Here is a 27,882-nt window from a genome sequence, read left to right on the forward strand (position 1 = left end):
ATCCTGTATATCCTTTGTCTCAGAAGGGTCACATACTGAAGTGGGGATGACTAATTAGGTTAACATAGCAGCCATATATTTTCCAAAGTATTAAAATTATTTTTATACACAAGTGTTTAGTAGGTAAAAGAAATAAGAAACTATATCAATTGTAAAATACTTTATTAAAGTAATAAATAAACTTGCAAAAGAGTGTATTCGCAGCAATTACTTGAGCAGGACTGTTGTGTCGCGCGGACTCACCTGCGATCTAAGCAACCGGCACTCCACATTGCACAACACTTAAAGCATCGTAATACCAGAACATCATATAAAATAATACTTACAATATTATCGTGATGACTCGGCCGGCCAGAGACTATGCACAAACGATACTCACTTACTTAGCTACATTGTAACTCTACTTCTCATTCAACATTTACACACAGAGTACTTCAATTATCTAATACGAAATGCTTCTTTCCTTGCTGCGGTAAACTCTAATGCTTTACGTCTGTGCACAGTCTCACCGTTACAGGGGAAATTTGTATAACGTTAAAAATAAAATGCATTGTGCATTAACACAATTTATGATCAATTTGTTCAAATTGTTCTCTATCATCAAAAAATATATAAACAAGATTTATGTATAAAAGGTTTTTGCGGAAGAATGAGGTACTTGAGCACAGAGCTTAGAAGGGACAAAATTAACTGCTGTTAGTAAAACTACACTGGATATCTAATAAATGTATGGTAACATAATTATTTCATTGTTTTTAATTAGCATCTAATAATAAAAATATATTTACAAAAATCCGTTAACCTTTCAAACACCTCGTTATACATGATACCATCCATAACGTAAGTTTAAAATAATATAAAGTATATACATAATACAAAATGCCCATCTCACTTTAGCCTATCGACAATATATCAACATTATTGTATGAATATTAAAGATAGGCACCGTATGACCACTATCTCTCCTGATGTTTACAAAAAGAACCTGATCAACATGATTTATTGATTGCATTGATAGACCCTTGCTTCCAGTTAACGATAAGAAAACAATATATATCGCCAAAACGCGACTAGATTTCACATCAATCGAGACTTTGATTTTTAACAATTTATAGAAACTTTCAATAACATACTTTGTACTTAAAAAAATTACAAGGCATTTAGACAATCCAAGCAAGATCCAAAATAGTGACTTTGTGCATCAACAAACTTTATAGAAGTAATAATGTTTATATCTAAATTCTTTGTAGAAATATAGTCTGAAACATTATTTAACCAACAGTCCCGGGCACTTCGCACTCACGTCGTCACTCGCGGCGTGTCACAGTCTCGTACAACATCAGTCTCAGGTCGGCGGATGGACACTCGCCCAGTAGCACACGTATCATACTCGTATAGTTTAGCATATCGTAATCCGCGCGGAAGACGACACTATACAAGCACGTCCATTTTCAACTTTTAGAAAATGTACATGTTCCTATAGATGTAATCCTCAGTTCGTTTTACTATACGCGGTGTGTGCGATGGGCTACATAGAAGGTTCGAGATGGTGACGTCACAACACTCGGTCGCGGGCACTATGACACGGGCCGGCGCCGCACGAAGGCGTCCGCGCCCGATGACGCGTACGAACTCGGCACTTGCGACTCCACTTCTTGCTTGTAGCCGTTCTTGCCGGTCAGCGAACTGCTGCTGTCGTCCATCACCGTCTGTGGAGAGAAAAATTATTAGCATTCGAACGGTTTACTAAACATCATACCTATTACATAGTGACTGCGCTTGAGTAAAAACGTATGAAGGAGACTACTAGCAGGCATGAGGCACTAAATGGCTAACCTCAGAGGAGCAAAGTAATAGAATCACCAAGCAATATCTTATACTTATTCTGTCGGGCAAAATAGGAACTACGGTTTGCAGTGCAAAAAATGGGAAATTCAACCACTCTTCATTAAAAGGATCCTTCTTCAATACATGTTAAATGTTACCGCCACGTCCCCCTAATGTTACCGTGTTGGAATATGGTGAACACAAAAAAGATCTCTAGTTTTTTTGGTGTACTTCTTATAATGGCAACACCAAACTGCGCAGTCATGAACTTAGTCTGTGGCTGTGTAAACACACACGGCTCATAGACCATAAGTGTCAATATTCTCTGACGACACGCGTGTCACAACAAGGTTGTACATCACGCTAAGTCCTGAAGAGCTCAACAAATAGTCCTCATGCGGTAATGCACCTTCTTATGCGTCTTCTAAGTTTAAGTTGGAATACTAAATTCAAGGACTCTATTGATATAAGAACAGGAAAATCCGGATTGTATTACTGTTGCTTAAAATTGCAGGTAGATCAATAGTTACTATTTAATTGGATAGAATTGAGTCTATTCGGAATTTAGCCACAATCGAAAATCTGAACCAACAGGAAATGTCAACACCTACTACAAAAACTTTGTTTCCACATTTTTGACCATACGAGGTTAAGCCGATCTTGAAAACCTAAAATTTCATAAGCAAGCACGTACTTTTCCTGCTAGATACGGAAGCGTGGGGAATTACCGCGTAATGTGCTGTTTGACTTTCCTGTTAGCATTAAACTGTGAGAAAGAGGAGCTCGTGGCTAAGTAATCACACGGGTCCACCGTCCAAAGGTAAGCCACGCTTTGTGTGATCAGCCTGTGGAAAGGTGATCATCTATGACATAACAGGTTCCTCCGCGTTTCACAAGGCACAATTCTGGTGGCCGGTTGTCATTTGAACACAGTAAGTGGTTGGAAACCAGACAGTCTGACAATCAGTCATACGTAGCAAGGAATACGTTGTCCAGGCAACCGATTTTAAGAGGATTGATATGTGTAACTCCATGGAAGTCGACCCCAAAATGGAAAACACTTAGCAGAAGATTCAACTTTGAGAATATCTCTTGACTCACCATACACAGGCCATTGGTCCTGGCCTTCCTCTCGGCCTTGGAGTACCTCGCCTTGTAGAAGTCGCTGAAGAGGAACAGGAACAAGAAGCCGTGCATTGCGATCCAGTAGACAAACACTCTTGGGTACTGGCACGACGGCCGGAACAGTACTTGCAGCTGATGCGTGAAGATCATCACGAACTGAACCTGTTCAAATTAATAAATAGCTTATAATAAAAAATATATCTATACACATCTAAAAGAAATTCGTGTTAGTTACACATTTTACAACTCAAGAATGGCTGAACCGTGTAAGCTGAAAATTAGAGGGGAGGTAGCTTAGACCCGGGAGAAGGACAAAGGATAGTTTTTGTCACCATCCGGGACGCAGGCGGAACCGCGGCTAGAAGCTAGTAATCAATAAGTGGCAATGCAGCCAGCCTTTTGGGTACACTGCCGGGTGACAGCGATGAGTACCAATTTTTCGACGCCTTTCATTGGTTTTAAGTTTATTTTTAATTAAATATAGATTTAGTTTATTGTAAAATACAATGTAAAATTGAAAAAAAAAAATGCTTTAGAATCTTAATTACTAGAAACCTGTCATATTTATTCGGACATCAATATAGATGTTCATAAAAAGCTTACATTATGTTTCTACGAAGAAAAACATATCAGTTTTAACAGTCGTTAGTTTTTGTTTGTTTATTTTTAGAAGCAAACAATGGTGATTACGGATAAACCCTGTCCTTTGAGCAAGTACGTCAGTGTACCCGGAACTTTATATTTTATCTCAATCCAAAACATCAATTACAAGCTTCGATTCACTAATACGGCTTTTTTGGCCAATTATAATTCAGAGAATAACAACAGTCAAGTTTATCATAATAAAAAATATATATTATTATATACTTATTCGTTACGGTAATCGTGTAGAATTACACGAAACACTTTAATTATTTTTCTTAAATGGAATTATATTCTGTTAATTTATATTTGAATAATCTCTGAGCGTATCTAATAGTCGGATATATAATCTAATAAACAAATTACTTGATGTCGAAAACATCCGCCAGTCAATTATCATGGTTTTTTAGCAGCGCTAATTTTTTACAGCGCTAAGGGCTATTTTTTATGTATTCTCTACAAAAGTCCGCTATCCGTTCAATATGGCCGCCGAAACAAAATAATAGATAGAATAATAAGATTTGTTTTCACTATATCCAACGACTTTTTTAGATGCCTAAAATGAAAATGATGCCTAAATGGAGAATTTCAGCAAAAAAGCTACATACTGAAAATGGACCTTCCTAACTCAATAGTTACAAGTTTCGTGGTACTTACCATCTGGAAGGCAGTGAGGTACTTCTTCCACCAGATGTACTTCTGGTACTTGGGGCCCATAGCCGCCACCATGTAGTAGAAGTACATTACAATATGGACGAACGTGTTGAGCAGAGCGAAGAATGTGCTGTGACCACCTGTAGACAACAATTTTTTTTTAATAACTCCCAACTCCTCAAGGAATTAAGACTTTTGATGATTGATACTGATTTACTAGGGACGCTATACAATTGTTAGACGAAAATGTTTTAGGCACAAGTATGTTAACTTAACTGAGGTAATTTTTACAGAACTGCGGAAGTTGATGAATAAACATAGATAGTTTATTTTTATAATAAATATGTAAGTGGGTATGGTTAAGAATCAATCTATAAATAAATAATTATAATTGAGTGCAATAAGTCGCGGTAGAATTTTTCCATCTTGCATATATTAAAGGAACCGAGTTCAATTATTGACAGTGTTTTAGTAAAGATAAGAAGTTTCATTGTACAAGGGTAACTTGTAAGTAAATGTATTAAGTGGATATCCGGAAGGTAACATGTGGACTTACATTCATGAAATTTTACAATCATGTTCAAACCACAATAGGTACCTTAAGCTGGGCTTAATAATAATCCTCGTATTATTTAATGTTTTATGTCATGTTTTATTTCATGTCTTTTACGGCACAATAAATGTATAAATGAGCATTCTAAAATAATAAAATTCATACGTGGATGTCTGATTTTCTTTAGTAGCTTATGGAGATAAGATTTATATGGCAGTGTATAGATTTAGGTACCTCCATCTCAAGTACCTACGTATCATCAAAAATATTCGTGTAAGACGCAATTTACATGACGACAGTGAAATACAAATATCAAAAATTGTCATATTCACTTAGCACAGATACGTCATTTTCATATTTGTACGTGATCTCATAGAGACAATAACTTAAATAAACGAAACACGGATTTGAATAACGTCAGTTAAAAGCCATAAACGGACAAAATACTTTATTATTTAGTTTATCATTTACATCCTTTACGCTTTTTAAACTTTTTGCGGATGTGTTTTCGCTTATCACATTTGCTTATTTGTCGGTATTTGAGTAGTTAGCACTTCTATTTATTTTCAATGCCTCTGTATTCGTTCACGTGAATGAAGTCCGGAACATCACGATGGGTTGACATGACATCTATTAATTGCTACCTAAATGTGTGAATTAAATCGATTCATGAAAAGTATTATGTAAATCGAGTACTCGTGTTTTGTGAACATGATGTATAAAATAGTACATTGACTCAAATGTTTATTAGGTAGGAAATGGCTTAATTCTGTATCGTGGTTTTTCACACTCAACATTTTGGACACATCCTTGGACATTCCTTTTGACACACCCACAATATATTGGCCAAATATCGCAAACCTTGTTTTCTGAATATGTAACTAAATTCTTAATTAACCTTATTTAGGAATTACACATCAATCCTAAAATAGTATCCAAATTAAAAACGGTGCCTTAGATTCGGAAGTGATTTCATAATGATGTGTTTTTATTTTCGCCGATTTTGGCTTCAAGCTCCAAAAAGATAAGCAAGTAATTAGGTCATGGCAAGGCAAACTTGTTAAGATATAAGGCTACATTATACAATAAAGTCAATTTTCAAGTGGAAACGTTCCCAGTACTGTGTCCGCATACCGTAAAGCCTGAGCTTTAACAATGACAACTGACAAAATCAAGTTTTAAAGTGAAGTTTTAGGGTCGGCGGTCTAACAGACTTTATACTTTCATGAATTATGTCTAAGTGCTTGTGCCCAATTATAAATTTATTCAAAAGTGCATAACGTTGATATATCAAAGGCAGTTACGAAAGTCTATTTGCTCTGAGACTAAGCTAGGTCTTTATAAGCAGCAATAGTATAGCTAAGGTATTCTCATTATTTTCAGAATATGTAGCCTCATATGGGAGTGCCTTAAGTGTTGTAAATGTTTTCCTCGGCAATAAGCAGGAATCATAAATGAGGAAGCAAACTGTTCATTCATAGTTTTGTAGAAGGCAACGAGGCCTTGTAGTGCAAATAACATGTATTTACATTATTTCGTCGGTTTACGCACCTTCGAATACTGTTGAGGAAGTAATTATGATAATTTATTGAATTATTCTAGAAGGAAATTGTTTTATATAAGTATTATTACGATGTATATTTGGTACGACCTCTTTGATAAAAATGAACCAAGTTAAAGTTAAAGAAAGTAGTATTTTGTAAGGCATTGTTGTAATTAAACGAATAGTCTGCTGTAGCGTATACATATACCTATACCCTAACCTAACCTAATACTTAGGCTATTTAGCTCTACTTTTTAGAAACTATTTAAAATTTAAGAACCCTCCACCACGAAGAAAGTATTCGTTGTAAAATACGTCTGTGTTGATATAGTGTTTTAACATCGTAGATTTTTTCAAATTACTGTTTTATTACATTTCAAATTACATTGTAGTAAGTAGTAGATAGTAAAACCTCACCATTCAAGATGTCATGACTTTTAGCTGAATAACAAAGTGCGTGTCAGGAATGCACGTTGTAAAACAATAATGTATGTAGACCACGCGCTGACCCAATTATATTCGGTATCTTTCAGACTGTCAGGTATGCGTAACAATATCATAATTGAATATATTTACAATCCTCAACGGTACGTCATAAGCTCATCGGCGTAATTTTCGGCAGTTTTAAAAATAACTTTTATTAAAAGCAACATTAGTTGATTAGAAATTGCCTACATATAGAACTGTTGTGTCCCATAGTATCTGTACGACCTAGATAGTGGAAAATAATTTGTTATAAATAAACCTCATGATTAATTATATTATTTATTTCTGAATTAGTCATAAACACATTCACCTTTATTGTATATTTACTTCAGTTTACTAAACTTTGTAGTGGAATGTTTTTATCCTAGGTTCGTCATTGTCATTCGTCATAGAGTTTTCACATTTATTCAGATTAAACAATTTGCTTGCACCTCAGTACTTATCTTGACTTAGGATTAGCTCTTAGTGTGCCATTGCACTTTGGGAACGATTTGCATTTGTTGCTAGCCAACCATTCCCAATACCTGAGTGAGTCATAGATTACTTAGAATTTTCGTTTGAAACGTATTCTAATCTGACTGCTATCATATCAGATAAATAATATCATAATCTTTTGATATAAATATTAAGGAGCCTAAGTGGCGCTTGCCGAGTTTAGTTAGTAGATGGGAGATTATTTATCGTTTGGCCTGGGACGCCCAATGTAAACCACCAATAATCAGCTGCCGTCATCTACATTGTTGTAACCTTTCTTAATTTACTTGGTGCGGTGTGACAGAGATGGATAGAGTAAGGAATGAGCAAATAAGAGGAAGTTTGAAGGTGGAAGGCACATCATGAACGTAGATGAATTGTGTGAAAGTCGATGTGACTAGAAATTAAGATAGATGTGGCTTGTAAGATGAAAGCAGTTAGAAGAAGGAAACATCCTGCCGTCTTCTAAGTAAAATTTTGATAATAACAGAAGGGTGATGATTATTCTTACCTGGTGCAAACTTGAGTCCGAACCACACAGACATGGGCATGATGCCGTGGTGTATGACGTGCAGAGTGGACACGTGCTCGTTTTTCTTGCGCAGCACGAAGAAAAGTGTGTCCATAAACTCCGTGAACTTGCTGAAGTAATACCACCAGCATGTGTTCGCCATCTGAACAATTAATTACATTTCTGTTAATTGTCAAAAAGTAAAAGGATAATATTAATTTCTGACGTGATTATTAGACAAATAAAACTACTTTTACGAATTTTATCGCCATTAATATTATTTAATCCCGACATTTCGGATCCTTTACAGCACGGGTAGACAGTCTGCCCGTGACCATGGATGAAGCGATAAAATTCGTAAAAGTAGTTTTATTTAAAGGCTTAAGGATAATCTTAAACAGGTATGTATAGGATTCATGTATTTATTCATTTATTGCGCTTTAACGATTGCGGGATTAAAGATGGGTAGGACCCTGACGACAGACAATTTTTATCGGCTAATTGGTTTGATGGAAACATGACTAACACAGCTATAAACAGATAATCTCCTATTATTAGATATTAGAGTGATTTTATCAGGATCGATAAATCATTGTCGTTGTAGTATGATATGACCTGACCATGCTTGGTCTGAGTCATTAGCAGGTGCAGGTAGTGTTTATCAGTCAGTTTGGTAAAAAAAACTAAGTGTTGTTTAAATTTGGAACATTTTATAAACAGCTTTTTTAATCGCATCTTTTTACAGAAAAAATAGTATCTAAATATGGACTGGTTCAGGTAGACACAGATCGAAAAACAAGTTATTAATAAGTTTTGAATGAATGTAAAAAAAACCCACGTTTTTGTGAAACCCAAATAAACCTGTAGGAGTGGAATTTGAGTAAACCCACATAACCCTGAGCTAATTTTAAATAAGTTTGATAAGTACCAAAACAGCTCACAAAGTTGACTTTACATATAATTAATACAAAATTAATCATGTAGGTAAATCAGTTACAACAATGAAACCCCAATTTTGTTTAAAAATTCATAAACACCCGTTACTATGAACATTATTAGGTACTCCATACAAAGTGGTCCGCTGTTGATTACTAATGTCGTTAGTCAATAATTTATTCGAAACCGAACGTACCTAAAGGTTAATCACACACATTCACCGATACCTGTCATTGATTTGTCCAAGTACGTATTTAAACTTCCATCATATTGTATTTTTAAACATTTTAAGAGGACGAATTGAAAATTTTGGCGCCAAGGATCTCAATTTTTCTCAGTAAATACAAAACGGATCAAAATACAACTTGGTTACCTGAAAGTTCATGATATAAACCTTATTTTGTTAGACTTCAAAACATGATTAGGTAACTTTTATAACAGATAAAAATATATCAAACATACCTTTTTTTAAAAAGAGATTCACATATTATGGGCAAACGGGACCGATTTAAGCCTCTTCACTTTTTTAGTAGTTGAGTATATACATACTCTTTAAAATTGTGGAAGGATTTTTTTATCAAATTATCATTTCTAAATAATTAAATTACAAAACCATTTTGTCGCTTACGACTTTTAGTTATAAGCTAGCGCGCGTATTGTAATCCTCGCCCCGCTCAGACGCTCCGTCCCCTCTTGGCCCCTTAGATGCGCGTGCCGGTTACGGAATTATTGTTTACCAATTCGTCGCCTTAATGGGTAAATAAGCAAAGGCCTAGGGAATGCTAATAGAGTTGTCCTTCTTGGAACATTAGCGTCAAACTCGTAAAACTATTGTTGACAGTATATTTTTATTTGTGTGTTCGCGATGTCTCTAATTATTTAGAAGGACATATGCGGAAGTATTTGTATTTTGATTGTAATTTTGTACATGACTACTGTGAACACGGTACCAGAATAATATGAAATATTCATAATATCTCACATGTCCATTATGATGGCTCATAAAACTACGTACGTACTTATTTATAGTTTTATTCTTATCATACATATTATTTATTTTTAGCTGTATTAAGATGACAGTAAGAAATTAGGACATTAAAATGAAGGAAACGTATCTACTCATGTCATGAAAACAAAAATTGCTTTTTTCAATGTATATAAAAATGGTACATACATGTGTTAAAAGTTGTCGTGGTAACAGAGCCGTGATATGCATATTTAACATTTAAACTAATCATATGATTAATAATAATGATTTATATATATTTTTTTGTATTTGGTTAATAAAGTTTCATAATTATGCGATTTAAAACCTACTTAATTGACAGGACCTGCTAACTAGTTAAAAGTTGCAAACGTTGTCACCAGGGTACCGTGTTAAGCCTATTACGATTATGTATCATCATCATCCTCCGAGCCTTCTTCCCAACTATGTTGGGGTCAGCTTCCAGTCTTCCAGTCCTACCACGATTATGTATATTCGGGGCATATTCTAATGTTTACGTATCGACTTTGACGTCTACAAATTCCATGGGAATACCGATTATTAAACCTAAATAAATTACATGTGAAAACATCTGTGGTATTTTCCGTTGTTTATCATGCTATATCAGAAGTAAACATTCGTGATATCTTACCCTCATTGCCATTGGACTCCGGGAGTAGTCGACCAGTTGACACGTAAAGTTATATTGACCCCACCAGCCGCTCATCAAATACTGAAAATAAAATAAACACATCAAAACAACCGGCTTCGGGTTTTCCGATTTATTTTAGTGTCCAATTATATTTACTTGGGCAATAATGCTAAACCTTATAAAAGGTAAACAGATCGACGATCTCAATACGACAAGTTTCAGATGATTAAATGTCTCGCATAAAAATAACTACGTTCGGTTAACTTGACTTATTGATCGACTGATTTAAATGTTTCACGTGTTGATCACCATCTTATAAATATAATGAATATACATAAGTACTTGCTTGCTACAAAGTATTTCTAGTTACTAATCAAGTTGTATTTAAGTTCATTGGCCGTTCGTGCGTGTTCTGCCCTTTGCGAGGGTATTTACCCAAAGTAGTAACTAGCTACGTAGATCGTAAAGGAAGAGTGCTGGGGCCCTTTACCTGATGGGCCTTGGGCAGAAAATAACAGATGCACTCGTGAACAAAAATATACATATTTTCTTGTAGACACAAAATACATCAAACAGGCTTAGCATACACAATCGAAAAAAAAACAGAGAGCAATACAACGTTGCCAGTACTTTAAAAATTTGCATAGACAAACGCTTAAGTATTTTGATATATAGCAACACCTATATTTTATTTTTTATCTATATTTGAAACCCTTACCTCGTAGAATATCCAGGCGCTGAATACTGTTTGTGCGAGGTTGTAGATGACTAGCACGTTGCGCAGTTCGAAGGGTTTGCGGTTCGCCATGAACCGGGGGCCGAGCACCCTCGAGCAGTACGCGTAGCATACACAGGCGGCCAGCGTGGGCCATGGCGATGACATCATCGGCCAGTCCTTCACTCGGGGATCTAGAAATTGGTGAAAATCATAAATTGATATATCTTCTTGTACAGCTTGGATATGTTGAAGAAATTAATATGTATTGATAGGTATATACCTATCTATTAAAATTTTCTTTCTAAACATCCTTGGCAGTTGTTACTGGTAGTCAGAAGCCAGTAAGTCTGACACCAGTCTAAACTTATTCGGTCGTACTGGGTTGAGGAGGTCAAACAGACAATCGCCTCTTGTAAAACACTCGATACTCAGTCGCATCCGGATAGACTGGAAGCCGACCCCAACATAGTTGGGAAAAGGCTCGGGAGATGATGAGGTATATATCTAATCTATACAACTAACTAAGGCTGGCTGTAATAAATACAGCGTTTAGTTAATACTACTTGGACGTAAAATTAAAACAAGCTATTGTGTACAACACATGAACTGTTATTATTTACTAACAAAGAAACCTTTCTTAAAAAAATCCGCAGGTAAGTTCTTATTAACCACTTAGGACCTGATTATCTTCTTCTTCATACTTAACTTCTTATGGTACTACAGTAATTCAAGAACAATTACTACAATATGCGCAACCGGACTTGTTTTGAAAAATGACATGACTCAATATGGCGAATAGAGCCATATTCCTAGTAAAGCTTAGCCAGTAATGCAGGAAAAATACCCAACTTGAATGTCAATAAAGTAATATAACAAGCATACATTTGCTTAAGAAAATGTGTATTTTAGTTATAACACATATAAATATTGCATGTACTTAATACATCCTATATCATTTTCCTTGTATGAAAATTTAACACCTTGCATGTAATTTTCATAATGAACTTTCCTGATAATGTCATACATTTTCATAAAGGAAAACTAGAAATAACTGTACTGTACTATATAAAAAAATGCAATAATATTCTTGACTTGATTTAAAGAATGTAGAAGGAACAGTTTGCACTGTCAGTCGATTTTTAAGATTTATTTGGCTTTAGTTGTAGGATATTTATAAAATGTAATGGTGAGTTATGTTATATTTTGTACTCTGGACTTTGTCCCGTAGACTAAAGTTTTATTATTATAGAGGTTAATATTTATTAACGACCTACTTATTATCCCACTGTGAATGCACTGGTCACTTAGAAAGGATATGAACTTTAATCATCAGTTAGCTCAAGATGGATTTGCATCTCTGATTTTTTAAGTAAATAAATTATGCCTCACGGTTTGATCCTATGCCGTTAGTTCATTAAACTATTTTTTCTTAAGCTTTTCAGATTTACATCTCGTATACCACTACTGGCTGAGAAACGGGTTCCTTAATAACCCCAATAAATATTTAAATAATGGTACCTAACTACCTAATCGCCAGTGCATGAGAACCTTTTATACCAAATTAATTTTAATTAATTGAAATTCTTTTTTATTTAGTTTTATCTTATAAATGTGAGTTTTTGTAATTTTATACTTAGCCTTTGCATGTATGTAATGTGTCAATGATAAATTGACATCTTAGAAATCATATTACCAACAATCTTTTCTGTAATAAAACGATTCTACAGTTTTTATCATATTTTTTTAAATATTGTAATAATATGTAGCAGGTAGAATATAATCGACAATTAAAAAAAAACTGTATACTGAATCGTTTTAATATTGAAAAGAATGCTAACTACCTAATCGCCCACATAAAATCACTGTAATTATCGGACAAAGGTCTCGTTATTATAAAATTGCCAGATCAAAGATTACGTCTTACTGCGTATTTGAGTTATTTTACTCAATAGGTACTTCGATTATGTGTAATGGACGTAAGAATATACAAGTGATATATGCGATTTGTGCGTAATTTCCAGATTTACGATTTACGTATGTAGCTCAATAACCGCAACTTGTGTTTCGAGGCCGCTTGTGCAGTTGACATAACTTCTACCGGAGAAGGCGCAACGTTACCAGAGTGGGGTTGCGTCTGAGTGTGAATCGTTCCGCAGTTCTTATGTAACAACTTATTGAGCAAACTCTTAGACTCGACTAAACACGATCCGACCGCACTGTATTTGCACTCAGGACTGGATTTGTTGAAAATAATACAATATTTTAAGTCCTCGTGACGATTGAAGTAATAATTTTTTTATTAGGTGTCCTACAGTAGACACTACAAACTCATTCTACTCTATTTTTATATGAGTATACGATTTGTCAAAAAAAGGTCAAAGTTCAAGTGATGATGAATATTTACTAGATTAATTTGAGTAACAATGAGACAATTAATAAACATGCGGATCATTACAAATGCTGGAATGTACCTAATTGACAACGAAAGTAATTTATACGACTTTGGGATAGGCCGGTGCTTTGTTGGTTGAACGAAGCGTTGTTTAAAGTTTTATTAAAATTAGTTAAATATACTTACCACTCCTGTTGTCCATTAGGTCTCTGTACCAATTATATACGGTTGCCATCTTTGGGTAGGTTTCTTTATCGACTAATTAAATCTGTAACAAAAGAGAAACTTATTAAAATTATGTTGTATATTAAAAACAAAAATATTTTATAATACAAGCTACAGTCAATTAATATTTGTTTATTAAGGTAGCGTAGATATCCGCTAGTCATAAAAAAATATTTACATCGCAAAATGGCATTCTCGAGACGCCCTCAACATTTAAGAAAAACCCAAAAAGGTAAAGTCATCGTAAAGCGAACAAAGCCGTCTTGACCTTGTCCAAAATCGGCAATAGTGGAAAGTCCTAAGTATCAATAACAATTATGTAGGTTATGAAATACTTCTGTTGCTTGTGCTGTAAGAAAATGTAAGACTTAAGTGATGGCGTTCGCGATTCATCAGTCATTGCCATTGTAAAGAAGTAGTGTTGTCAAACTCGTTTATTTTGTCCATAATTCATTCGTTTTTTTCAAGTTATCTTCTTTAGTATATTACATACGTGTAATTCATGATTGTTAAAGACACGTTAGCGAATTGAGTAGGCTGAGTTCGCCGACAGGAAAACAAAAAAAAATATTTGCACTTCTTTATCAAATTGAAAGAAATTGGCAATACGAAGCGCCTGCATATCAACACTAAATTCTTTAATATGTTTCGTGCGTGCGTTCCGGCTGTTGCAGGCAAGTCAATGCATACCTTTAGAGAGACAAAGCCAAGTGACGTCGCTCACGCAATATTACATTTTTTCTCATTACATTACAGCGATAACAAATGCTATATCCGAGATTCGATAAAAATTATATGACGTAAATTTGCGGTTTTCTAAAGGTACACTATGAAAGGAATAAACGATCGATGATTTGTAGTAATAATCGGAAATAAAGGGCAATATTCGTTTGATATAAAATTGCTACTGTCGGGACATTGTTTGATTGATTTGATTTCGTCCATTACGGAATTCTTTTGTTGGTCATTTATTATTCTTATTAGATCGTTACCTACATGTGACTTACACTCGTGATTTTCTATGGAACTGGAAATACGCGTATATTAATCTATTCTAATTCTTGGGAACTAGTTATTTAGATTAGTTTAGACCTGAATTTTTTTGTGTCAACACGTGTCTTTCTGTAGCTTCAAATGGGACCGTCAGTCGGTTTTAAGAAAAAAATACAGTAGTAAGATCACAAATGTTAAATTACCATCTTGTCGAGAGGAAAGCATATTGTTGACACTTATGAACCCATAATGTGTCAAAATTAGCAAAAAAATACCGTTAAAATGAAATTAAGGCGGAACGGCGACCACCAGGTAACATATTGCGCCATAGTCCTTACAATCTAGCTATTCACTTTGGTGATTTCGCATTTGGAATGACTGAGTATTCCGAGGTTGCATCACATCATACATCGCTATTCTCTACCAAGCAAAAGGGGGGCAACTGACCGATGACTAAACCTGTTTGCCCTGATACCTAAAAGCTGACTTGCTAATCGTGAACTATCAGTCTAGTTTTAGATAAGGCCTCGGCATCACATTAATTTGAAATTAATTATTCACTTTGATTATCTAAGATAGAATTTCGACTTCAATAAAGTCATATTCAAGTCGAAAAGTTGCTCACGACTGGTCGGAAGTTATGTTGGCACGTAGGTTTGTTTCTAAACCTCACGTCTCACATGTTTTTAGACTATCGTCACGTTCTGTGAATTGTTAACCTTTGTTACGGCATCGAAATTCTAGATCTTGTTGATACAAATTCGCCAGCACTATGAATCAAAGCGCCAGTTCTGTCAACCAGCTAAGTTTCCTATTAAAGGAAACAATCAAGGGAAATTAGATGCAAACGACGTCAACAACGCGGCACCATGTACTGGTATAATAATCGGGTAGGACAGGTGGCAAGGTTAGTTACTGATGATGATGATTATAAATCATGACCGTGAAATAAGTAAATCGGTTTACGCGTACTTTGTTGCGAGTTCGGCTGTGCGAGCCGGTAGTGGCTGAAAAGTACGAGATGACACGACACAAAGCCAGCTGCAGGTAGCTGTTGCACAACCGCCTATTGTAACCGACCTTGACCTGCTCTTCACGGCAAAATTCACTTACACTCGCCTACACTTGAGCCCAATTACCCATTTGCAAGTATAACGCTTACATAAGTTAATATTTTAATTTTATAAATGCTATAATAAAATAATGTAATATTTTCAAAATGTTTAATTGTTTATTGCCACATTGAAGGGTTCTTGTGATTCTTCTTTTTTTATTGCTTTATGCTTTACTAACGTTAACTTTATTTGTTTACTGTATCTGCAAAACAATAATGGCCTTACTACAAAAAAATAAACGTCTGTTTTACACTTGTCTAAAAAATTGTGGCTGCAAAATAAACTATATGTCAACGTCATAATCTGTCATTTTTTTAGACAAGTCTTAAACTGACGTTTAAAAGTTTTTGTGGTAAGATGGTAAGTGTTTAAATGCAATTACTCATATTTCAAAAAAGTTATATCTTAGAACGTCTTTTTTTAGAACTTTTGATGTCCCAAAAACTATAATCCAGAATATTGACCCAACAGCATTGAACCTGACATTTCTGATGATTATAGATGGCAGCACGGGTCGGGTTTATTTCGGGGTCTTTTCATAATGTCAAAAGTAAATAAATATAAGTAACTTAAGACAATAAACATTCATTTTGCACTGTGATTTTTGCATTTCAGGAAACTTAGTATTGAATCAAAAGTTAAGTGTAGGTACATAGTTTAAGGTCGCAATTAATTATTTTCTCATCTGAAGGCGTATATTAATTTGTATAAGTTTGTAGGAAATCTTATTTAAATAATTTTAAATGATAAATAAATTCTTGAAAACAATTACAGTTTACCTGTTTTAAAGTAAATTCATTATTTATTTATTTGACCCAAAAACAATACGTTATTTATTTATCAAGTTGAGTAGTTTGCCCGTGCCCATTTGTTTATGTCTAAACAATAATAACCTCAACTATCTATTACGTAAATTCCACATGTGCTACTAAGTTAAGACGAATCACAACATTTATGACAATCTTGAAGCGAAATATAAATGATCCTTGTGCAAGGAAAACCGTTTATACGCGGCAAGGGGACCGTAAACGTTTTCGTCTCGAGTGTTCTATGAAGTAGTCACAACTTTCACCGGGCCTCGGTCCGTAGTCCGCAGGCTTTACGTAAGGGTGTTGCGCCAGACGTCCGCGCCTGCGCCCTGCGGTACCACTGACCCACTGCCACAGACTCGTACGCACAACACACCACTATTCGACAACCATCCCGTCAAGTTTTTAACATTGCGTTATATTTATTTATGGATATATCGCGTATGTTCTACGTCCAATTTTAAAATTCATTTCGTTGAGAAATTTAATTGCAACCTTTTAGTGAATAAAGTTCCAGCTCGGTGCCCATAGGTGGTAATAGTACTCGGTATGAATAACATTGTTTTAGATTAAGCGTCTAGAAGCATCGTTGACCGCAATAAGCAATCATCATAATTATTGGATAAATGCATACATTTGTACACAATGAAACGTAAGTGGATAAAAACATTCTTTACTTTAAAAAAATAATAATAGTGTGAATTTCCTTATCATTAACAACATTAGTATGAATGTTTATAGGTAATTACATAAAAAATATGTGGTCTAATCAGCAAAACAAACCGGTTAAAATTTTATGATATTAGATATTATACAGGCATAATATGCATGTCAGGGAGATTCTATAGATGAGGTCATAGTAAGGAAACCTTGGTTAGCAGAATTTTGAATTAAATATGTGCATCAATAAGAATAAACAAACTAACAAAGATACACTAACATTGTACAAAATATGTCGATAACGAAATTATCATATGCAATATCTGATCTTACCGTGCAGTTTATTTAGTAGTCTATACTAACCGACTGACAAGAAGGATGATAGAATCAATAGTATAGAAGATGTGCAGCTTTTCTGCAAATGACAAATTATCACAATTGTCTTTTGTAAATCAATCTACTAAGCCATGCTTTTATGACACCTTCTTTTTAATTTTGGACAATTACTAAAACAAGGTCAATGAAAGAAACACAGGTATTAATAGGCAGGTATTTATCCAATGTACAGATTAGTGTTTCGAATATAGTAAACGAAGATTACAAGTCTTGAAGAAGTTCTGACCTATGTTGGATAAATAATAACATAAAATTATCACTAGTATGGTCCTCATTACTTTTCCTTGACCTCTGCCTGAACTGTTTCAAGATCAAGCAAGAACAGCTAGAACATTCGATGTTAAATTTCCTCCAGCTAAATGTCAATGCTCACTATGAATATTCCATTGGTTGATTGAGGTCCTTGCATATTCAAAAATCAAGGTAAAATTATCCAATAAAGATAAAACTGCAACATTGAATTATTCTTAATCTGCGATATCAGATATCAAAATAAACGTTCAGGAAAATTGATCATTCGATGAATTTCAAATGAGTCATTACAAGATAATGACATTCAAAAAGTGTTTGTAAGTATCGTAATTGTAGCTCGCCCATGAAGCGATGTGGAACCTCCGAGACGACAACAACGCGACGCAAACGCAGCGTTGCGTAAATTCATCGATATGCAGTGATGATCAATTAGATAGGAACCTCATGAAATCTTTGTCAGTTGCTTATGTAACCTGTGATGGAACAATAACAGCCTCGTTTGACACTCAATGGAATGCGATTTGCTTAATTACGTTCATGGGGTTATGGTATTCTGGGTCCTGGACAAGGACGTTTTCGAATTTAACTCGCAAGCGAAACACATAATTAAATACTGCCAACGCAGAAATTGTTATTTCATGTTGTAATTTATTACGGATACATGACACAGTTTTGAAAAGTTTTGCACAAACAGAGTTTATTGCAAAGACGAATATTTTTAACTGCTGTGTAGAAATGCAGTTAAAATTACGACAATATGGTCAGTATCAGACGTATAACACAAATACATGCATTACTCTACTTGCATCAAACAAGGAAGCTTATGTTAATTGCATCATCTTGAATTATGTTTGAGATTTTTCCGTTAATATATATTGTTCCACGAAAGTGGATGGTTATGTTTCTACCACATGTAAAATACCTTCATTTGATAACCGAAATTTTGAGGAAAAATAATATGTATTCAAAATTGACACTGCGCCAAGAATTAAACTAATATTCTTTACTGGGAATTTGGTAGTGAAAATTGCCCTCAAACATACACATACAACAATTAACACAATTGCTCGTAATCTTATTCAGCTACACTGCATTCTTCAGCAAAGCAAACACGGAAAATAATAAATCGATAACGTATATCGATGAAAGAAAATGAATGTGAAAACTAAAAAAAAACCGTAATGTTTGATTTTCGGGTTGCGTGGACCATGGAAAATTAATTTCTTTTTTGGGTTTAATAATCGAAATTAAAATTATTTTATTGATAGCACTTACTTGAACGGTACGTATGTTGAATAAAACAGGCGTGGAACGACGAAAGGACGATACTGTCCTTTCTATAGGACTGTGTCTGTTATGTACACCGCGTGAATACAAATAATAAAAAGCAAGCAGGTCGACTTTCGCGTTGTTGATGTATGTGCACGCGCAGGTGTTGGCGTCCACCGGCGCGGCCGTCACTGACTGACATGCGCGCGCGCTGCCGCCGGCGTACCATCGCGCCGTCGTCTTTGCGAACTATCTGCGTCACAATGTCGCGTCACACAAACGTCATTGACTACTACCAATAACACTAGTTTACAAAATCAAACTTTTTGCCTGTTGCCGTGGATTTAATGGCTGGTAACATTCACTTATGTTTAGTTTTTATTAATTACACCCGCAAAATTTTTTTTGTAGCTCGACTTTACTTGTCATTGACTTTCTCTTTTCTGAACCTTTTTCAGTCGCTAAAGTACGTATTTTATTGTAATTATACAAATATGTGAAGTTTTTACAACACGAGTAGTTCAAGGAGGCGTTGTTTGAACAATCCAAACCATGTTTGTTACTTATGTGGAGAATATGTGTTTGAGAAGTGTAGGAATGTCATCAGAGACGCTTAAAAATACTTATTTTTTATATTTTGGAATGTTGTTAGATAAAAATGACAAATCTTGGGCTCCTGATTGTGTTTGTAAATCGTGCGTTGAATACTTAAGATTATGGAACAGTGGTAAAAGAAGTACTTTTAAACTTAAAACACCAACTATTTGGAAAGAATCGGAAAATCATCTCGACGACTCTTACTTTTGTAGCGTGAACATAAACAGCTTAAACACCAAAAATCGAGCTAAATGGCAAAACCGAAGTAGTACATGTGTTCAGCGTCCAGTGTAGCATTCACCTGAACTTTCAGAGATTAAAAATTATATTGAATTTTGAAAAATTATAATGAAAATTATGTTGAACTTGTCGAAGACCTGCTCTTACAATTAAGAGATATGGGATGCTATTTGAGCATAAACTCACTTCCTCTTCAGTCATCTGGACAGATTTCCGGAAAATTTAGGAGATATGAGCGAAGAGCAGGGAGAGCGTGTGCATCAAGATTAAAGTGTCATGGAAGAACGTTATCAGGGTTTCTGGGATGTAAATATGATGTCTGACTATTGCTGGTCTCTGATACGCCATTTCCCAAAGTCTACACATAAGAGAAGAGCTTTAAATCCAAGTTTTTTTCCACTTAACAATTAATATAATTTTTAAACAAATATTCTTTAAGGTAAATACACGTCTTTTCTCTTTAAACCGCACTTAGCTGAATCTCAAAAACTAGAGCTGATAAAAAAAAACTACTAATAGTTTTAAATATGGTTAAATATGAGTAGTCAACAACAGCTTAAAAAATCCCGGCAACAAATGTACTGTAAACTAGTGTAATTGCTATGACCCTCGACCTTCGGACAAAAGGGATCTACGGAAACTGTTTAGTCTTCTTATAGGACCAGCCCAGCCCCAAATCGTAGTTGGAGTCATGTAAATTAATTTCTTTACATTAAATAAATTCTAAAAATATAATTCTATTTACTCAAGAAAAACTTATATCTCTCAACTCATCCAAAGTGTAACTAGTATAATAATCACACAGTTTGAATAAAATCTGTGTAATTACAAAAAGTTAATCAAGACTTGATACGAGTGCGATTTTTAAGTCAAACGTCCGTTTGACTTTTATAACCCCAAATATTTTTCACGTGTTAGAAAAATGTTACGAAGGAAGTACACCTTCAGCATAAATATTATGACTGCGCTATTTGACTTCCGAAGCCATGTAATAGAAACCAAGCGTGTCTGACAAAATGTACTTAGCGGATAATTTCATTCTTATGCACTCAGATTCCTGAAAATAAAGCGCGAACTTGTTATGCGTTATTTATTTCAGATATGCTTAAGAATGCCTCTTTTTCTCGTTTAACAAATAGGTCTTAATTAAATTCAAATATACAACAGCGATGTATTTTTTCCTTCTAAATAAATAAACAAGAATATAGAGTAGCTAATGAAAATACAAGAGCAAAACATGCAACTTGTTGAACTTTGCAAATTTTTTACTTTATTTCCTCGTTTAATAGGGATACAATACGAGACACCGGTCTACCTTGATCCTGGTAAACTAGATTAAAGATCACAGCATCCAACAGGTTTATGATTTATTCCTTTTTCGAGTTATTGTAAACGAGATTATTTTCGTAAGTAACATAGTGTTTTTCTGTTGAGACAAAAGTTTTCTAAAAAATAACATATTGGTCTTTTCATATTGTTGGAAATCTGCCCAAAAGCAGCCGTGACACTATCAAGAGCAATGTTGAAATCTGTTAATAATTTAAGTTAGCACTATTCTACTGATTCATGAAGGTGGTGTATTAACTTAAAGGATAAGTTTTGAAGAACATATGTAATATATGTTCAGTAATACAACTCAAGTTCGGTACGATATACATATTTTGCCAAAATTATATTAGATCTCAATATACAATTTCGATATAAGTATCAGTACTTAGTGGGTAAGGACAGAGGACTGCTTCAAAATGTGAAAAATGTTGTATTACTTCCTCCGTCATTTAATAAGGCAAGTTAAAACAAAACTTGAATAAAAATCGCATCTACCTTGCCTTGACTGATTGCTGAAGTACCTACTGGTCAAGCTCAACAGTCAAGGTTTTTCCGGGAGTTATATTTGTACTGTTTCTGTTTACTTATGCGTGGGACTCATCACTTTGATCTACCGAACACACATTTGTGCGTGAATTTTCAACCCCAAAAACAAGCTTCTACATTTTGTTTAATTTGACGAATCGTGCATGAAATTTTTCATATTCACCATTCCATATCGACATTTCGACTTTTAATTAATATATAAATACCAAAAATCATTAATCTTTTGACTTATTTCAGTAGAAATAAACATCAGATTTATTTGACTTACCACATACACAGCTGGTGTTATCACAGAGAAACGGTGGTCAGGACTGCCGAATTTCCGCTAGTAAAGTGATATCTGCAAAAACAATATAGAACATGATTTATAAAACGCGACCTTCAATTTTTGATAGCCGTTTTGAGATACCAGTTTCAACTACGATTTCGCCAATGGCAGACCCAATATCATCAATTTATTACAGAACAAATAAGGAAACTTTTTGAAAAAATCTGTCGAGAGTCTAGTTTCTTTCGTGGAAATTATTTGTACAATAATTGATTTTGGGCAAAAATCGCAATTTCTTTTTATTTTGAAGACTCATTGTCTCTCATTTTAAAGCATCTGCTGAAAGGTACTATTATTAACTTCATTCATTTAAAGTTTATGTATGAAAATCGGAGAAATAGTAGTAGGTAATCGTTCTACAGTCTAAAGGTTTTTCTCGCAAAATGTTGCCCCTTTTCAGCCCTTTACCTCAGGCCTCAGATCCTAAAAAGCAGGATTCAGTTCAGTGAATCGCAATTAGGACATTCAATAGGAAACAAACCAGATGGAAAGGTACGCCGGAATTTTAAGAAAAATCGTTAAAATCTCTTAATGATCATTTAATTTATTTATATTTATTGTTTTAGGAGCCTTTATGTGTGTTTAAGTGATTTGCTCATCAGATGGACGTCATTTGGTTATTAACTTCTGACGAGATTAAATATTGAAGTTATAAGTAGTTGCTGGACAGTTTTTTTAGGTGCTTCAATATTATTTATTTAGTATGCTTCTAGCAAATTCACGTGATTTAATATTACCTAAACATGTTGAGAGACTACTTAACGCAACAGGGTAGAAACTTTCGTATAAGTACGAGTAGGTATATATTATGTGCCTCTCAGGTTCTTATTGTTTTTCTCTGTTCCCCCATTTTGCTCACCTGCTTGTTTATGTGCCAGCGTTTTTTTCCATTTTTCATTAGCCATCTCAAATGAATAGGGCCTCCGGCACATTTGTCTGTCTGAATTACTGAATTATTTTACTTTGTTTTACCAGTAGGCGACGTGGTTTTGGTATTTAATTTATAAACGGTACAATAATTTTATTTAAAAGACAAACGCGTTGCATACGAAATATGGAATATTTCGGATATTATGCACACATTTGGTAGTGAAATAATAATCATTATTCTTCGTATTATGATTTCGCAAGATATGTTGATTTCAAAAAATCAAGCCCAATACTAAGTAACTATTATGTGTCTACTTTGAATACAAAAGATTTTTATTGCATATATATGGCATATACTTACTTAGATTTTACAAAAAAACAATATATTTTTAAAACTAAGGAAATGAATAGTAGTCGCTGATAAGGCTACTCGCCGGCCTATTGACAATTACTGTCGCTTTTATTTTAAAATTTTATGGTAAACACAAATAAATAGTACACAAAGTATAAGTCTGCCTTGATACTACATTATATGAAAAATGTGCTGAAATAGTTAAGTCTATTAATAGGTTATTAAATAATAAACCGCAGTTTAACTTTCGAAATTTCGTATCTGTATGCATGATATTATTGCAGTTAATATGACTTGCACAATAGTTTTCGCATGCACAATTACAGCGGTATTTATCCGAACAAAAAGTGTTCTAACTACGAGCGTCTTAACTAATATTTATAAGGTTATAATATTAAGCATTATTTGTGGCACCACCGATATGAAACTCGTTAGTTACAAGCCTGCCATTTAATTAGAATAGCCTGAATTTTTGAGCGACATAGATATTATAAAGTTAGTAAAGTCTATTTAAGATTTTTCGAAATTAGCGCATGATTGTGGTAAAAAGCGTGGAATTCGATGTTTCATGAACATACTTTGTAGAGGTATTTTTGCGCAAAACTAAGACGTTGCTGTTAGAAATAAATCTGCAGATCGGCCATTCACTAAGAACTTTGTAGGTACCCTTTATGAAATCGGCGAACCTGTCGCAGTGACAGACGCTCAAATCATGTCAATAATCTATATAGTTCCCACATGTGGAATGCTGATTTCACAGTATTTGCAATGTATAACAGAATTTGCTGAAATCTTCATATTGGAAACTCTTTAGATAAGTTAGTGGGACACTTACTTAGGTACCCGACTAATAACTACAATTAATTAAGACGGAAGAGACATAGATAACATCTATCAACAGTACCCAAGAAAACGCTTAAATCATGATTTTATTGTAAACAAAATAATTATGTATGCACGTAATCGGCATTATTTTCATATAACTTACGTAGTGAGTGATTAGCAGGTGCAAACAACCTTTGCATTCAATTTGTTTTTTTTTTTTCTTTTGTCAAGTAGAAGTAAGAATGGGCGCATATTGATGCATCGATAGATGGCAAAAACTACAATAATTGCGAAATTTTTCCATAGCATTGTGCAACTGCTGTTACAGGTTATATAAACTCGTGTCAAGCTCAAAGGAGTACAGCAGAAACCGGTACCCCACTTCTAATTATATGAAACGAGGGTTAATGTAAGTAATGTAGGTAATTATATGAAACCCCACGTGTTCATCCATCCAAGTGCTCATCTGCTTTTTAAAGATCTGGCAAAGCGACGTGCTGACACTTCAAGTGACCCAAAGGCTGGTTTTTATTTTGGTCAAAAATTAAGCATTGCCATCCAACGTGGCAATGCTGCCAGCCTCTTGGGTACACTCCCGGTGTGCAGCGATGAGGAGTTTTTTGATGCCATTTTATAATTGTTTTTAGTTGTATATATGTATAAATAAGTTTATTTTTACGTCATGTAAATATGTACATAAAAAGGTATAAATAAATATAAATCTACTGTAAAAAAATATATATATATGAAATCTTAGACTTCTATATGCAAGTATCATATTGTGTATTTCCCGGATTTGATCGATTTATTATATCGTATTTTTATGCGTTTACAAGTCGCATAATATAACCATTACTGGATGATGTGTTCAGTGCGTCTACCAAAAACAAAAAGGATAAGAGAAATAAACGAAAATGATTTTTGAATTTACACTATTACCAAATTGTAAATAGGTATACCGATTTAGATAGTCGCTAAACGTAACGTAGATACTATAAAAATATGAGTAATTCGGTCAATCAGATAGTGTTATCATTATTTATGTTGATTATGAGATAATTATGTATGACTAGTCTTTTCAGACACACCTGGACGAGATATCATTTTGGGCAGCATAGTGATAATCCCCAATTAAAGATTAGCAATCATACTCACGAATAAAATTCGATTATGATCGATAATGGAAATAGAACACGCAAGAGCATTAGCAATAATCACGAATCTGCTGGTGTTTGATCTAACAATTACGGTTTAATTGGACCCTAATATTATGTTAATGGCAATTTAATGTACTTGCGTTGTTTGATTTTAAATTGTTTTTTCTCGATCGCGGAAGTTTATAAGCCTTCTCGAAGTATTCGGTCGAAATATATTGCACCAAATACATTTTAAACATAAATAAAGTGGGAAATCAACTCACGGCGACTCTACGCAACAGCGAAATTTACATATTTTTATGTTATTTGGTTTATTCCACAAATACACTACAAAAAACAATTGCACGTAATAACAATAAAAAGGCAGCCTTGGGTAATAAACAAGGAAAAAAAAAAAATTAAGTTACAGTTTAATCTCAAGCAAAAAATAAAAGTAGCTGTTTTAGTCAAATATTAAACTGACTGACTTGTTTATAAAGTGGCTATTAATGGCCGCTTTCAGAACTCTTCCTTGTGCCCTCTACACAAGATATTTGGGGACTTTGGCAATAGATAAAATAGACAAAAAAAACTGACCAAGTGTTAGTTTGACTCGCACTCGAAGGGTTCAATATCAGGGTACCAAAATCCATAAAAACAGTCAACATGGTGATGTTTGTTGTATGAGAGCATTCTACAATTTTATTATATTCTAGTGTTCAGTATTAGTTGAAATAGTACCAATAGGAATAGGTACATTGTAAAATTTGAAATCTATCTATCATGGTTCATAAGATATGGCTTGGTGACGGACACACAGTGAAGTCTGAGTAATGGGGTCCCATACTATCTTTTGGGTACAGAACACTAAACATGTTCTCATTACTGTTTACCTTGATTTTTTATCATATTTGATATATCGTAAGATTTTGATATCGGCAAGCACTTAGAGTGGGTAGTTGATTTGAGTAGTGCTTTGGCATTTCACTAAATTATGCCAAAAATGTGTGTCATGCATGTGCAAAAAGTATCACATGAGAAATGATAAACTATTTAGTTTTAGAGAATTAATATTTCCATTAGGAGCACACATAATTATTTTACAAGTTAAAGTGTTATATGACAAAATCATAATTATTTAGTAGGGAAAATTAGTAATACCTTCTCATTATGAAGTACAAACTTAATTGTGTATAAAATGTGATGGTAATTTATTCATTAAAGCAAATGCATATTAACTTATGTAAAAAGTTAACAGAACTGTTAAATAACTTAAGAATCTCAATAGCTCTCAGCGGTCAAGTTCTACCTATCTATCTTACACAAATAATTATTTATCATAGAAATGATAGACTACAGCAAATCGAAGAAATATACAATGTATTAAATCCTGATGAAATAGGTATTCCTACATTTGAAATGAGATTAGTCTTTTAATTTTGTATAAGAGTGCAAGTCAATCCCACAGGATTCACAGACACAGTGGGAATCATTCAGCATACTGACTACTGATGACGACCCACTGACCAATATATTGTATGAGTCAAAAAATCTATAATATTTACTCATGTATACTTCAAATACAACAAGTCAAAGACTTTCAATAGACAATTTACACTTTATAACTATTTCATATCACTTGATAACAGTAATAAGTGTTTTGTGCAGGTTAATCAAACTTTTGCCCACTTGCTTCATGTTGCAGTGTATATCCACTCAAATCTCTGAACAATATTAGGTTTTGTTAGAAGTGCCACATTGACTACTCTAAACATTGAAAAAACATTTGAATGGCCAAAATAAACAAAGTAATTTGAGCAAATGCATTCGAAACATTGAAAAGTTTGCTTACATTTTTCATAGTGTTAATTATTTTATCGTAATGTCACTTTTATAATTCCATATAAATGTAAATAAGGTCATCAAACTGTAAGTGCCTATTCATGAACTACTTCAACACTCGTGGAAAGTTAATTAGCAATCATTAATGCGGCTTGCATTTTTTATCGGTGCAGTTTGTAACTTTGAAATAAGAACGATAAAAACATTTGCTAGTGAGTAAAAAGATATCAAACAGTGGGCGTGTACAATGACTAATATCGTTAAAATCATCTTAGTGACACTTACCATTATTTACACTATTATTTCCAAAGAGAGCGACGAAATGTTGAAACCACAATTAGGTAACAGAAGATCTCGAACGAGAGGCAACAGTAATTGTAGGCACTGTCGGTTATTCATACAGCTTCAATCTACACACTAATAGGTTATAAAAATAGCTGACGCCAAAATTGTTATTCAATAACTTATTTTATTGATAGAGTATTAAGTTATTAACTTCATTCTTATTAATAAAAATAACAGAAGGCAAACTTAATTAGAAAATTAAACAAATTAAAAATAATACATAATTATGTACAATCCAACCCACTCGGCACCACC

At 34.0% G+C, this 27,882-nt stretch overlaps 1 protein-coding gene across 2 annotated transcripts; it reads right to left on the bottom strand.

Annotated features, from left to right (window-relative positions):
* Positions 1–145: 145 nt before the first annotated feature.
* LOC124630309 (elongation of very long chain fatty acids protein AAEL008004-like) lies at positions 146–27,882 on the bottom strand. Of its 2 annotated transcripts, XM_047164157.1 has the most exons (9): positions 27,568–27,882; positions 22,198–22,269; positions 13,685–13,766; positions 11,107–11,297; positions 10,389–10,469; positions 7,816–7,978; positions 4,252–4,388; positions 2,929–3,114; positions 146–1,709 (listed from the first exon to the last, which is right to left on the bottom strand). In XM_047164157.1, the coding sequence occupies exons 3-9, from the start codon at positions 13,731–13,733 to the stop codon at positions 1,578–1,580; spliced, it is 939 nt and encodes a 312-aa protein (XP_047020113.1). In that variant the 5' UTR covers positions 13,734–13,766; positions 22,198–22,269; positions 27,568–27,882; the 3' UTR covers positions 146–1,577. The 2 variants fall into 2 exon arrangements, with proteins under 2 accessions (XP_047020113.1, XP_047020111.1); XM_047164155.1 differs by lacking the exons at positions 22,198–22,269; positions 27,568–27,882 and adding an exon at positions 19,224–19,399.

This window comes from Helicoverpa zea, chromosome 5, assembly GCF_022581195.2.
Source record: "Helicoverpa zea isolate HzStark_Cry1AcR chromosome 5, ilHelZeax1.1, whole genome shotgun sequence".
In the NCBI taxonomy this organism is placed as follows: Eukaryota; Metazoa; Arthropoda; class Insecta; order Lepidoptera; family Noctuidae; genus Helicoverpa; species Helicoverpa zea.